At 35.5% G+C, this 14604-nt stretch overlaps 1 protein-coding gene across 1 annotated transcript in view; it reads left to right on the forward strand.

Moving 5' to 3' along the window:
* Window positions 1-11799, forward strand: part of LOC129747424 (F-actin-monooxygenase Mical) — a 181898-nt gene extending 170099 nt beyond the window's left edge. The window contains exons 13-19 of the mRNA XM_055741706.1: window positions 3-380; window positions 2156-2188; window positions 2598-2949; window positions 3012-3099; window positions 3460-3764; window positions 3828-4139; window positions 9503-11799. Of these exons, the coding sequence (XP_055597681.1) occupies window positions 3-380; window positions 2156-2188; window positions 2598-2949; window positions 3012-3099; window positions 3460-3764; window positions 3828-4139; window positions 9503-9537 (1503 nt within the window). The 3' untranslated portion in view covers window positions 9538-11799. The remainder of the gene's footprint in view (window positions 1-2; window positions 381-2155; window positions 2189-2597; window positions 2950-3011; window positions 3100-3459; window positions 3765-3827; window positions 4140-9502) is intronic.
* The last annotated feature ends 2805 nt before the right edge of the window (window positions 11800-14604 follow it).

A 14604-nucleotide genomic window follows, 5' to 3' on the forward strand; every position in this document is an offset into this window, starting at 1 on the left:
AGATTTCGCCTAACGGGACCTCGTCGGGTGAAATGCGGCTGCGAACCCGATCCAAGTGTAAGGATCGAGAGCGGCGCAAGAGCATCATCGAGAAGGTTTCAGAGTTTTTCCACCCCAAGAAGAAGGATTCCAGTAGCAGCAAGGACTGTTCGCCCACCAAGGATGCACGCAAGAGTGCCGGTTCTATTGGAAGTGGTGAAAATTTGCACCTTGCGGTGTCAGGGTCTTCGCCAAATAGTTGTCCCGCAGGTAGTAGTTCGTCGACTACCGGTGGACCATCTTCGACGGTGCCTACCAGTTACAGTTCGTCCTCGTCGTCAGGAGGTGGTGGCGGCTTTTTGCGCTTCAAGATATCGCCGAAACTCAAAGATAAGTCCAAGGTGAGTCTGGTTATGTGTACGCAAGGTCCAGATTTTAATGAGTAACTGAGCTAACGACTTTTCTAAGGCCTGACGAATGTAACTAGATCACGCTATTTTTCGAAGAGTTCAGACGACCTTATTTAGGACCTGAAGACAATCCCTGAGGCTAGATAATCTTCCTCAGGGCTTGACTGTATTTAACTGAGTCTAGTGGTTAAAGTAGGTCGTAAAGCCCTCGGGAAGGGGTTTACGACCTTCTTTAATAACTGTTGATTTTCTTCAGGTCATGACGACCATTAGTATGACCTAACAATATTTCGCTAGGACTGAAGACTTTCTCATGACATATATCATGGCATGAGGAATTTCTTCATAGGTTAACCATACGAATTTTTTGAGAGCCTATCGACTTTCCTTAGAGCCTGAAGACTTCCCCAAATCCTCACGAATTTCTTCAGAGCTTATAGACTTTTACTACTGTCTCAAAACCATCCTGAAAGCCTGAAGACGTTTTTTCAAGAACTGACAACTTTCCTTAAAGCTATGCCATCTTTCTGTGGTCCTGATGACCTTTTTGAGCTTCACATAACCGTTATGAGGTCCTGACGATCTTTTTCTTGGACGGACGACCTTCTTTTAAATCTTATGACCTTCCTAAGATTCTGACCACCTATTTCAGAACCTGACAATTTTTTTAGAGACTGACGACCTCACGTTCATCCTCAAAGTCTTAAGACCTTCCTTAATGCTAAAAGATATTTCTAGGGACGTGAATTTACTTTGAACCTGGCGATCTTTCTCGGGTACACAAGACTTACCTAATAATCTGATGACTCTCTTTAGGGTATTCAAGACCTGACGACCTTCCTCATGCCAGGCGATCTTCATGATGTCATGAAGACCTTCCTAAGGTCCCAATGACATTTATCAGGGTCTGATGTCGTCTTCAAGAACCGACTAACTTTCCCAGAACCTGACGACCTCACTCATGATGTCATCAAATCATGAGGAGAGGAGAGGGCTTGATGACCTTACTCAGGATTTTACGACATTTCTCAGGGCTTGAAGATTTTACTCTGGGTCTGAAGACCTTCCTCAGGAAAATGCCAAACTACCTTCTAGAGGCTCTGACTACCTTCCCTGCCACCTGAATTTCTTCCTTAGTGTTTCATAACGTTACTTGAGGGTTTGTTTTCCTGCAGGGTTAGAAGACCTTCCTCAGTGTTTTAAGACATTGCTGAGTTTTTGATGACTGTTCTCAGTGTATGAAGACCTTCCTTAAGGTTGACAACGTCCGGCACAGTTTAACGACACTCTTTAAAGTTTGGCAGCCTCGCTCAAATATTTCTCAACATTGACCTTTTTGAAGGACATGGTTTGATGGCCGTACTCAGAATTTGACGACCATCCTCAAAGTTTGAAAACTTTCCTGAGGGTTTGACGACCTTGGTGTTTGGGTTAGATAACCATTTTCAGGTTTTGAAGAACATCCTCCATCTTTGTTGGTGACCTTCCTCGGGGGATATTGACGACCTTCCTTATTGTCTGGTGACCTTTCTCGAGGCTCACTAACCTTCTTCAGGCCTGAAAAACTTGTTTAGGCTCTAACGACTTATTCGATTAGGGCTAATACTAAATAAATAGTTACTAAACGGACCCTGTATAACTTTATCGTTGATAGCCCAAATGATCTAGGGAGCTGATTCAATGGAGAGTTAGGATAGTTTTTGGGTTTAAAATACTAGAAAATAATGACTAAATGTGTTAATTTATTCTTGTTTAACTACTTCCAGTCGTGCTTCGACATGCGGAGTATTGGGTTTGGTGTAAGACTTTTTTTTCTCAAAATTTTTGTTTTGAACATGCTTTGCATATCAATGGTTTTTGTTTGCGTTGGTAATCTTTTTTTTTTTATCTGAACCTTTTAAACCGTTCTTTTTTAAACAACTGTTTACCAAAATAACGTTATTTTGAGTTGGAACTTAATACACAGATTAGTTTTTCTCAATTGATCGTTAAAAATTTTCCCTATGCATGTGTTGATAGTTCACCAACATTTCAAATCCTAATTACCTTTTAACTTTACAATAATCAAAGATTATCTACTTACTGTCCTTATGGAAGTATACTTTACACTCATTTGCAATACAACTTATACTCACTTGCACTTGGTAGTCGTTAAACCCTAGTTGATCTTGAAGATACTTATATTTTCCCTTATTTACAAATCAACAGACCAAGGAAGGATCTCCGTACGAGCGTTGTGCCTCGGAAGATTGCCTTAAGAATAACACCAAACTGCCAAACCAAGCCGCCACTACTGCCAGTAGTCCAAAGCAGGCCAAGCCACGATCCAGCAGCACCTCCACTAGTCCAGTAACGTCCGGTCCAGGAACAGGAGGCGGCGGCACATCTGTGTCAGCCGTTGCATCCACCTCGTCCGGATCCTCATCGACGAACTCGGCCGCCGCAGCACGAGCTGCTGCCGCCAACGGAAATCGATTTACCCCGATCGGACGGAAGGAAGCCGAAGAACTGGAACCGCCGCCCATACCTCCACTGCCGCTCAACTATCAACGATCTGATGGTTGGTTTATTTGATTTATGAACCTTAGAACAACTTATTCAAAATTGATTGTTTTTCTTCAGACGAAAGTTGTACCGCAAACGAGCCAAAGAACGAACAGAAGAAGTACCGTGCAATGTCCAAGGCGTCGCGTCAAGCCGAACTGAAAAGGTAAAATCGTTAACGATCTCCGAACGTTTTAGTTGAAGGACTACCGCAATCCGGAAATATTTTAATTTCTTTGTTAAAATATGTCAACATGGTAGGACTTAATTGTTTAAGTTAAAAGTGCACAGGTATTCTTGATAAGAACAAACTGCGGTGGATCCGTGCACCCATGATCAATTAACTCGGTACACACACTACAGTGACTAAAGTATTTTGGACTGTTTCGGAAGTTGAGGAGTCAAATAATATGTTTCTTACCAATGCTTTGAAGCCTTTGTATTCATAGTTTAAAGGCGTTAATTTTAGTGCTCATAATTTGTCTAAAATTTCAGAAGCTTTTAACATTTTTTTAACCGTTTGCAGACTGAGGATCGCCCAGGAGATCCAACGGGAGCAGGAGGAAATCGAGGTCAAGATCAAAGAGCTGGAAACGCGGGGTGTGGAAATCGAGAAGGAGCTGCGAGGGGAAAGCGAAAGCCTAGAGCAGAACATCGAAAACCTGGGCGTGAACGATGAGGGCCTAGTGAAGGAGTGGCTGGAGCTCATGGGTAGCATAACCCGGCTCAAAGTGCGAGACGAGGAGTTAACGATTCGGCAGCAGGAACTACAGCTGGAACATCGTCATGCGCAGCTCAAGGAGGAACTGAACAAACGGCTGTCCTGCAGTAGTAAGATTCTTCCAAAATTTATAACACTTCCTGCGATTCTAATGAATTTTTCAAAATTTTTAGAGCTGGACAAAAATTCTTCAGACGTCGCGGCCGAGGGTGCTATTCTGAACGAGATGCTGGAGATTGTGGCCAAGCGGCAGGCGCTGAGGCCCTCGCTGGATGCGGCGGCGGCTGCAGCTGCGGCTGCTGCCATTGGTGCTGCGGTGCCCCGTTCAGTGGGGTTGGCGACCACACGGCAGGATTCCGATGTAAGCTCCCTCGTGGTTGCAACCCAGGAAGGTTGCGAAGATTTCGGTTTTACTGACCCTACTGATGATGGTGGTGATGATGAAGATGATGCTAACAATGATGCTAACAACCCGGAAGATGATAGTGAGAATTGTGGTGATAACAATAGTAGTTGTAGTGCTGCTAGAGGTGGTCTTGTTTTGGCTGGAAACCGCCGGGCGGCTTTGAGTTCGGCTCTGCTAACCTTGCTTGCTAGTGCTTTGTTTGGGAGTTCTCCTAGAGATGGACTTTGGAGGGACCTTATTTGAACTTTTCTTTGCATGCATTTTTAGTTTATTTAATTTTTATTTTTTAGTATTATGCTTAGTTAAAGTTTATACTCTTAAGGTGTCAGACCTATGGTTTAAAAGTTCTTTCTTGGGTTAACAACTACCTCTTATAATTTCAGTTAGATTTTTTTTCATCGTTCTTTATTTCAAACTTCTAAAGTACACTCGTTAACAGGTGAGCGGAAATAATTATCGCACTGCCCTATGATATTCTATTTTCTAAAAACGACATAAGGAAGATTAATAATTTGTTGTAGCAATTTAATAACTTTGCATTTCACCGTAACAAAAACGTTATCAAAGTTATCAGTGTAGGAAATAAGTTTATAGACGAACTTTATGAGAGATGGATCGCGTTGATCTCTCGTGTAAAAATAAAATTAGAATTCGAATGAAAAAATGACGGTAACTACGGTCGGTCTCGACAATGGCGTGGTCGGTTCGATTGCGTTTTAATTTTTCAAATGCCTTGAACGGAAATGTGTGATATAGGTGTCTGATAAGAGAACGGAAGTTGAAGGTGTTTCGTATGCAATTAGTGGCGTGTGTGTTTCTTCAGATGATACATTTAGTGTTGTGTACAAAATGGTAGAGACGCTAGCGTTGAATGGGAAACGAGTGTGTTGATTTTTTTTTCTGACTGGTATTTTTAAATGCAAACTCCTGAGAGGAGCAGCATGATGACCTCTGTGGAAGGCAGCGTAAATATAAGAGAAAAATATGGAAGTGCAAACCCCTGAGTGGGGCAGCACCTGGCAGTATCATGTAGTGAAAGGTACAAACCCCTGAGTGGGGCAGTACCATGAAATAAGAAGTACAAACCCCTGAGTGGGGCAGTACCATAAAATGAGAAGTACAAACCCCTGAGTGGGGCAGTACCATGAAGAGGGAGGTGCAAACCCTTGAGAGGGGCAGTACCATGGAGTGAGAAGTACAAACCCCTGAGTGGGCAGTACAATAAAATGAGAAGTACAAACCCCTGAGTGGGGCAGTACCATGGAGAGGGAGGTGCAAACCCCTGAGTGGGGCAGTACCATAAAATGAAAAGTACAAACCCCTGAGTGGGGCAGTACCATGGAGAGGAAGGTGCAAACCCCTGAGTGGGGCAGTACCATGGAGTGAGAAGTACAAACTCCTGAGTCGGCAGTACAATAAAATGAGAAGTACAAACCCCTGAGTGGGGCAGTACCATGGAGAGGGAGGTGCAAACCCCTGAGTGGGGCAGTACCATAAAATGAGAAGTACAAACCCCTGAGTGGGGCAGTACCATGAAAGGGGAGGTACAAACCCCTGAGAGGGGCAGTACCATAAAATGATATTGCAAACTGAATACGCTGTTTTAAACAAAAAATAGTTAGAAGTGAACGAAAATAAAAACAGAATTAAAAGTATGAAAAGGTTAAAAGGATAGAAAAAATATGACGAATAAAAAATAACTTGGTAAAATGGAGGACCATAAACTAAATTAAAAAAAGGAAACATTGGAAATAGGAAAGAGTATGGAAAGATAGAGGGTAAGAAACAAGAGGATGATAACGAAACTATTGATAACAGAAGCTGGATTAGTAGCGAAAATGAAAAATAAAAAGTTGCAAAGGAATAGACAAAAATCAATCACAAAAAAAAACAAGAATTATCAAATTGAAAATGGACATAGTTTTTTTATTTTAAATAAAATAATTTAATGGAATTACAAAAAAAGTGTACAGATAAGAGGAAAGCACCAAAAGAATGAAAAATACTTTATTTAGAATTTTTTTTGGGAAGTCAAAAAGAAGATAGCAGAAATTTCAAAAAAAAAATGCGAAACTACAAAACTAGAGATAAAATGAGGGAAAAAATAAAAGTGAAAAAAAAAAAAGTTTGTATTTGTGGAGAACGAAAAACGGAAATCAGAAAAGAAAGTATGGAAAATAGAGGAAGACAAATAAGAAGGACTGAAAAAGTAGAGGACAAAAAATAAGTAAAAAAAAAGAAAGATGAGACACAGAGAACAGAAAGAGGTTCAAGAATGAAAAATAAAGTTTAAATAACTTTAAATAAATAAATAAACAACAGTATCCGTGAGTTGAAAATCAAGTCTGTAAAAAAATACAATGGGAAAAGAAATATGAAAAAACGGAAGTATTAACACTGAGAGAATCATTGAGAGTGGCAAATGAAAAACTTTGACCGTGTTAAGAGAGTAAGAAAAAAAAACTATCACTGAAAAAGGGAGAAGGGACAAATGGAAAACATGGAGATAATTTTATTTTTATTTTCAAAAAGTATGATGTAATGTAATTGTAATGTAATTGTATTTGAAAATGGCATACACAAAGGGGAAAAGGACAAAGACATACGGAAAAGGAAATGAACGAAAAGCACCGAAAAAACATATGTTTAGAAAAATATGAGTAAGGCAAATGAAAAGGGTTTATGATGAAAAAAAGGAGAGATGAGAACAGAATAAGAAATTTTCAAAAAGAGAGGCAAAAGTGGAAATTCAAAAAAAAAAAAAGAAGGCAGATGTAGGAGATAGTGACGAAAAATTTGATAACATTGAGTTTCGAAAAATGAAGATTTGAATAGAGAGTATGAAAAATGTAGAAAAAAAACAATCAATAAGATGAATCAAAAGTGTGAATGGAAAATTCAGGACAACAAATCAAGAATAAAGAAACTTTCGAGTGATTAAAAGATTAACGAAAAATGAGCAAAAGAAAATTGAAGGAATATACAAAAGGCAGAATATAAAATTATGTTGAAAAAAAAAATGGAATGACAAACGCATAAAAGAAAAATAGGGCATAGTTAATGAAGAATGAGAGAAGAGAGTGTGATGAAAAAATAAATTAAACAGAACTAGAAATTTTGGGGATACGGAAAACGAGAGCTAATGAACAGGAACAGAAATGAATAAAAGGCAGAATAGAAGTTTAAGTTAAAAGGAATTGGAATGTCAAAAAGTGGATAGAAAATAATCAGCATAGTTTATGAATGATGAAAAAAGGAAGAATGATAAAAAAAAATTGAATAGACCACGGAATTTTGGAAAAGAGAATATCACAAAAAGGGAGCATTGAAGTAAAAAGAGGATTCTGTGTTCTGTAAAATGGAGATCGGAAAATGAAGACAAGAAAAGAGAGTAAAAAAAAAGAAAGAAAAATATGAAGTGAATAAAAAAGGAAAAAAGAGCAAAAGAAAGAAAAAAAGGAAGAAAGGAAAGTTGAGAAAATAAAAATAAAATAAGAGATGTAACGAGAGTGTAAAACGGAAAGTCAATAGTATTGAATGTCGAAAAAAATGGATCATGGAATACAGGAGAATTGACAAATGACAAACGACATAAAGATTTAACAAAAAAAAAAGTACAAAAAAATACTTAGTGTATAGAAAAGAAACTTACAAAAGCAATGAGTTCTCCCCTAAAAAAAGCAAAGAATTAGTAAAAAATATAGGTTGGAAAACAATACATCATGACTAAAGTCAAATAGTCCGAACGAACGAGTATGGTGTTTTAAAAGACAACAAATTGCAACCCTCCAAGATTTATTAAATCATGTTTAATGAGCTCTTTCCAACTTTTTTTCAAACTAATTCAGAAGTATAGAGGCGGAGGCGAATGTAGGAAATAAGGCTAGTATAAAAAGATTAAACGAAACTTGTATACTGAAAGATTGGGAACACGGTAAATAGCAAACGAGCGAACACAGAACTACTCGGTCGGCCGGCAGTCGGCAACATGCGTGAGCGTCAGGTAACGAGAGAAAAGTGTGTAGAGTTCTGAAAAGAGCGTGCGATGCGTTTTGAAACGAAAAGCGAGATTAGTTTATAGACGAACTTTATGAGAGATGGATCGCGTTGATCTCTCGTGTAAAAATAAAATTAGAATTCGAATGAAAAAATGACGGTAACTACGGTCGGTCTCGACAATCAGTAGCCAATTTTTAGGATCTTTAAAACTTTTCTTAATAACCTTTTTTCCTCAGGTCTTACGATAAAGCTTTCTCAGGGTCCGCTTGAAGATTTTCCTTCCTAGGGATCTTATGATCTTCCTTGTTAATGTTCTGACGAACATCTTTCCACAGGGTTTAAGGACCTTTATTTCTTTCTCAAGGCAAAAAGACTTTTTTGCGACAGGGTCTCCTTTTTTTCTCAGATTAAAACGACCTTCCTTTCTTAAGGTCAGTCGACTTCCCTCAGGGATTGACGGCATTGCTTTCACAGGGGTTTTTGATCATCCTTCCTCGAAGTCAGACGACCTTACTACTTCAAAAGATGACTTCTTTTCTACTCCCGGGTCTGATGACCTTGCTTCTTCAGAGTCAGAGACTGACGACTTTCTTTGCTCAGGGCCTGGTGACTTTCCTTCCTTAGAGCTTGTCAACCTGCTTGTTGACTTAGAAATTTGTTAAGTGAATATTCTTTTAATTCACATGCCCATGAACTCATACTTGGGTTTAAATTTGTGTCATTTTTGGATTGATTACCCGCCCCTGAATTCAAGATCTGGATTTTTTTCGTTTAATTTTTTTTTTAATGTGACTCAACAGCTCATTTTTCCTTCCATTTTTGTCTCTTTTGACAGGCTTTTTTGCTGTTTCCGCAATCCAATTGAAATTCTTATCTATTTTCTAAGCTGTGAACTTCTTCCGAATATTTTTCTGCTGTCCTCTGAATTCACTATCTTTAACATTTCAAGCAGTGCTCTCAATCCGCTTGAAATTCTAATAGTGGTATTTCAGCTGTTTTCTTTGTCAGCTTGTTTCGTTCATTTTCCAAATCTGTCCTCTCAACTCACTATTTTAAGTTGTTTAAGCTGCCCTCTACAGTCATTTGAAAGCTTTACCAATATATTTTTTAGTCGATTGACTTTCTTTTGGACTGCACTCTCGACTCGACGTGAATAAAAGATTTCCTCATCCCACTAAACGTAATCATAATCTGGTTTTCGTCAATTTTTTCAGATTTTTTTTTTGTTTTTTAGTTTTATTTTTGTTTTGTTTTTATTTTATTTTTAATCAAGTTTTTTTTCTGTAAATATAAGTTTGCACATAATAAAATGTACATATTTTTTTAACAAGCTTGCAACGGAACTGTTTTACTTGCTGCATGTTTGTGTTTGTTAAAATATTTTACTATCCGAGTTCAAAACAGCTCTACTCACACTTTCAACTTATGTATTTATTCTTTCAGATTTGAACGATCATCCGGCGGAATCGAACGATTAAACGTAACCAAAAGAAGCCAAGGATCCGGGTGGGACCGATGGATCGGATCCAAATAAAAATAAGCTAGCAAAGTTAAACCCAAGCAAAAAATAAGTCCAGGTCCAGTGATTTCGTTAATTTGAAAATGAAAATGTTAAAAGAAAAAACGCTGCTGAAATTCGAATAAGGAATTCAACAATCTACCCAAGCTGGGTTCGCATGTCACTATCAAATAGTGACACTAAACTTGATTAGGAATTAACAACAACAACAAAAAAACGGATTTGCTTGCTTAAACCGAAGAATATGGTGTGGTGAGCGTGCTACTGTTGTTGCTTTGCATGAATACAAAAAAAATCGAAAATTGCAAACCATACGAAAACCAACCTTAGAATTTTAAGAAAAAAAAATAAGCTCAAAAAAAATTAAACGTCGTTCAGAAAATAGATTGAGATTGTTTAAGAGAGGAGTATCGAACAAAGCAAGAAAAAAAAACCCACACAGTGTTGATCAGTTTACATACTTTTATCGAATCGTTTTTGTGCATTAGGTTAAACAATGATTTTCCTCTTAAGTTTTTTAAGTTTTCATTTTTGGTAGTTTTTTTCCCTCTTTCTTTTACTTGTAAGACAAAGTACTTCCTAGTTATCTCAATTCGTTACAGTTTACTCAAGGAAGCGACCATGTGTTTCGGTTATAATTATGTTAATAGTGTATTCGTTGCATGACTGATGTTGTTTTTTGACGCCCCGTGTACTACCCATTACTGCCGTTTGAGCTTTTCTTTTCTCAGTTGTCAAATCAGTGTCCCCTGTTTTGGTTTTGCCCCCAAATCTCATACTTTTTCTTCTCTCTTATGAACATAAACTTAATATGAATGTTTGCTCTTGATTTTTCTTTACACTCTTAGGTTAATTTATGCAATTTGAGTTTCGGGAGCAATTTCTGACCGGGTTTTATTCTCCTTAGTTAGTGACTTAAAATTTGAAGTTTCATACCAAAAGATTTAAAGTTTACCTTTTTGAATGTGTTACATTAAACCGACTATGAAATGAGTTTAAATTGACCCCTTTTAGGAAGATAACAGTGACATTTTTCGCCACACGCACAGAAACGATTGGTCCTGATTTGAAAAAAAAAAAAAATAGATCGAATGTCTCACAAAAATCCTCACCAACACCGAGGATTTCGTCAGATTTTTTTTAAAGGATATGCAAGGCAGAAAAATTACGGCTAAACCGGTGAAACAATATACTATTCATAAATATTGAAGTGAAAAAAAAAACTATATATATATTCTCTTGTGACTTTTTGCAGTATTACGTAATTTTACGGTAGTGAGATCGAACCATAAAAAACCCATTAATAAAAATATCCTAAATGAACATTGTAGAGGAAGTCTTAAGTTTAAACTAACCCGCAGATGGACGGATCAAGTAGAAGTTTCGAGGACAACGGAAACGCCTTGCCAGAGTAGAATTGAAAACAAAAATTTTAAAAGAGTGAAAACCAAACGGGCTACAGGTTGTTAGATACTAAAAACAGATGGAATTTAATTTTTGATACAGAACAATTTGATGGAGGCAGGAAAAACAATAATCGAATCGGTCCGATTTGAGACAACAAGGACAAACGCAATTTTAGGCAGTCGTATGAAAATAGTAAGAAACGTTTTGATAATGTTGTTAAATTAGACTCGAAAGTCGCCAAGTTTTTGTAACATTAATGATCACTAATCCTCAGCTAGTAAACCGATAGGTTTTGAATTCGAGAGAATAGAATTTTTACCCGCTCCTTGCTAGTAGAAGATAAGCGTTTGGGATAAAACCCGTTTGAATCGAATTGATATGTTAAATCAAGCCTAAAACCTAATGCAAAAATGAACAAACTTAAAAGCAAGTTACGCAATCCCAAAACAGTTCCAAATTGAAGTAAAAAAACATAAGATGAAAAGTCCAACCAATCGAATCAATCGTACTAAACTACAAAAAAACTATTTTTTTCTGAGAGTGGCTTAGCGAAAAAAAACGTAGTCAGACCAACTGATCAAAATTTGCAAATCGACTAATACTGACGACAATGACACGTCAAGTGATCTTACAACCATGGAAGATCAGACACACACACAAATACACTAACAACCAACCTACTACTAATCGAGAATAAACATTGATAAATCATAATTAATGAATAACAAAAAAAAAATCGAGAATGAGAAAGCTTTAAAAAATAAACATAACGATTTTGAAACGAAAAGTAATAAAAGATTAAAAGTATTTAAAATTTAAGCTTTTTTGTGCTGCTTCTAGAACGTACCGAAAACTCCAAATGGCTCTTTCAAATTTTAGTCAGAGACGCAATGTTTAAAATGATCAGAACCCATTTTTTTCGGTAGAAAGTTTCCTAATTAAGAGTGCTTTCTTATAATTGTGTCGTTAGAGTGTCTTTTCAACAATGCGCTGCATAGTTCCTAAACATCGATGTCTATATGTTCGTGAAAGGAGGATAACCATGCAGGATAACCATGCATGGATAACCGAAAAACTTCTTTAGGTGAGAATGTATAAGCGAGAGTCATTTTCCTGGCTAGACTAAGAACAATAAGAGAAAATCAGTGCATTGTATTCAAGAAAGTAAACAATAATTCGATTGATTGATTGATTGAATAAGTGAGAAACCTCTTTAAAGCGAGAAGAAAAGTTCAGTCACTTATTGGACTCTCGCTTATCCAGCTTCGACTGTATCAAACAAGCTAAGAACATTCTTAAGGGGCCGTCCAAATATTACGTAACGCAATTTTGGATCATTTTCAACCCCCAACCCCCTTAGTAACACATTCGTCCCAGATTTTCTATCCTTAATTCACAAAGCGTAACAACCACTTACACTCCCTCGTAATATTTGAATCGACCCTAAAACTCTCAGCTTACAAATATGTCTTGGCTATTTTCGTGAAATATTTCAATCGTACAGTTCTCAAAGTGTGTCCAGGGAAAAGGCTGATAGTAAGTACTAATGGTAGATTGTACTAAAAATGTGTCCTCGATCAAAAGTGAGTTGGGTGCAATAGTTTCGTGAAAGGTTGAATGCAAGCTTGAAGAGAAGGCACCTCGGGGTGTCCAGACTAAACGAATTTAGAACATTTTTTACTAGGACGATGCAATTTTGATGCCATTTTGAGGTGTTTTAACTTGTTGATGCATGTCTTAATTTTTTTTAAATTTATTTTGCGTTTGTGTTCTTGTGTGTTTCTCCTTTTTGTGTTTTTGTTCTGTTTTTTGTCCTTTTCAAACATTTTGTATTTTAATCTGTTTTTGTTTTTTTAGTAATTATTGTCCTTTCTGACTTTATCGTCATTTTTTAACTTTTTCGTTCGGTTATTTGGTCTTGAAACCTTTTCTGTTTTTTTTTAATCTTCGTTTTTCATAAAGCGCCTTTTTCAGTTTTTGTCTTTTTTGTCTTTTTTGTCTTTTTTGTCTTTTTTGTGTTTTTTGTCTTTTTTGTCTTTTTTGTTTTTTTTTTTTGTCTTTTTTGTCTTTTTTGTCTTTTTTGTCTTTTTTGTCTTTTTTGTCTTTTTTGTCTTTTTTGTCTTTTTTGTCTTTTTTGTCTTTTTTGTCTTTTTTGTCTTTTTTGTCTTTTTTGTCTTTTTTGTCTTTTTTGTCTTTTTTGTCTTTTTTGTCTTTTTTGTCTTTTTTGTCTTTTTTGTCTTTTTTGTCTTTTTTGTCTTTTTTGTCTTTTTTGTCTTTTTTGTCTTTTTTGTCTTTTTTGTCTTTTTTGTCTTTTTTGTCTTTTTTGTCTTTTTTGTCTTTTTTGTCTTTTTTGTCTTTTTTGTCTTTTTTGTCTTTTTTGTCTTTTTTGTCTTTTTTGTCTTTTTTGTCTTTTTTGTCTTTTTTGTCTTTTTTGTCTTTTTTGTCTTTTTTGTCTTTTTTGTCTTTTTTGTCTTTTTTGTCTTTTTTGTCTTTTTTGTCTTTTTTGTCTTTTTTGTCTTTTTTGTCTTTTTTGTCTTTTTTGTATTTTTTGTCTTTTTTGTCTTTTTTGTCTTTTTTGTCTTTTTTGTCTTTTTTGTCTTTTTTGTCTTTTTTGTCTTTTTTGTCTTTTTTGTCTTTTTTGTCTTTTTTGTCTTTTTTGTCTTTTTTGTCTTTTTTGTCTTTTTGTCTTTTTTGTCTTTTTTGTCTTTTTTGTCTTTTTTGTCTTTTTTGTCTTTTTTGTCTTTTTTGTCTTTTTTGTCTTTTTTGTCTTTTTTGTCTTTTTTGTCTTTTTTGTCTTTTTTGTCTTTTTTGTCTTTTTTGTCTTTTTTGTCTTTTTTGTCTTTTTTGTCTTTTTTGTCTTTTTTGTCTTTTTTGTCTTTTTTGTCTTTTTTGTCTTTTTTGTCTTTTTTGTCTTTTTTGTCTTTTTTGTCTTTTTTGTCTTTTTTGTCTTTTTTGTCTTTTTTGTCTTTTTTGTCTTTTTTGTCTTTTTTGTCTTTTTTGTCTTTTTTGTCTTTTTTGTCTTTTTTGTCTTTTTTGTCTTTTTTGTCTTTTTTGTCTTTTTTGTCTTTTTTGTCTTTTTTGTCTTTTTTGTCTTTTTTGTCTTTTTTGTCTTTTTTGTCTTTTTTGTCTTTTTTGTCTTTTTTGTCTTTTTTGTCTTTTTTGTCTTTTTTGTCTTTTTTGTCTTTTTTGTCTTTTTTGTCTTTTTTGTCTTTTTTGTCTTTTTTGTCTTTTTTGTCTTTTTTGTCTTTTTTGTCTTTTTTGTCTTTTTTGTCTTTTTTGTCTTTTTTGTCTTTTTTGTCTTTTTTGTCTTTTTTGTCTTTTTTGTCTTTTTTGTCTTTTTTGTCTTTTTTGTCTTTTTTGTCTTTTTTGTCTTTTTTGTCTTTTTTGTCTTTTTTGTCTTTTTTGTCTTTTTTGTCTTTTTTGTCTTTTTTGTCTTTTTTGTCTTTTTTGTCTTTTTTGTCTTTTTTGTCTTTTTTGTCTTTTTTGTCTTTTTTGTCTTTTTTGTCTTTTTTGTCTTTTTTGTCTTTTTTGTCTTTTTTGTCTTTTTTGTCTTTTTTGTCTTTTTTGTCTTTTTTGTCTTTTTTGTCTTTTTTGTCTTTTTTGTCTTTTTTGTCTTTTT

The sequence above is a fragment of the Uranotaenia lowii genome, chromosome 1 (genome assembly GCF_029784155.1).
Source record: "Uranotaenia lowii strain MFRU-FL chromosome 1, ASM2978415v1, whole genome shotgun sequence".
Lineage (NCBI taxonomy): Eukaryota > Metazoa > Arthropoda > Insecta > Diptera > Culicidae > Uranotaenia > Uranotaenia lowii.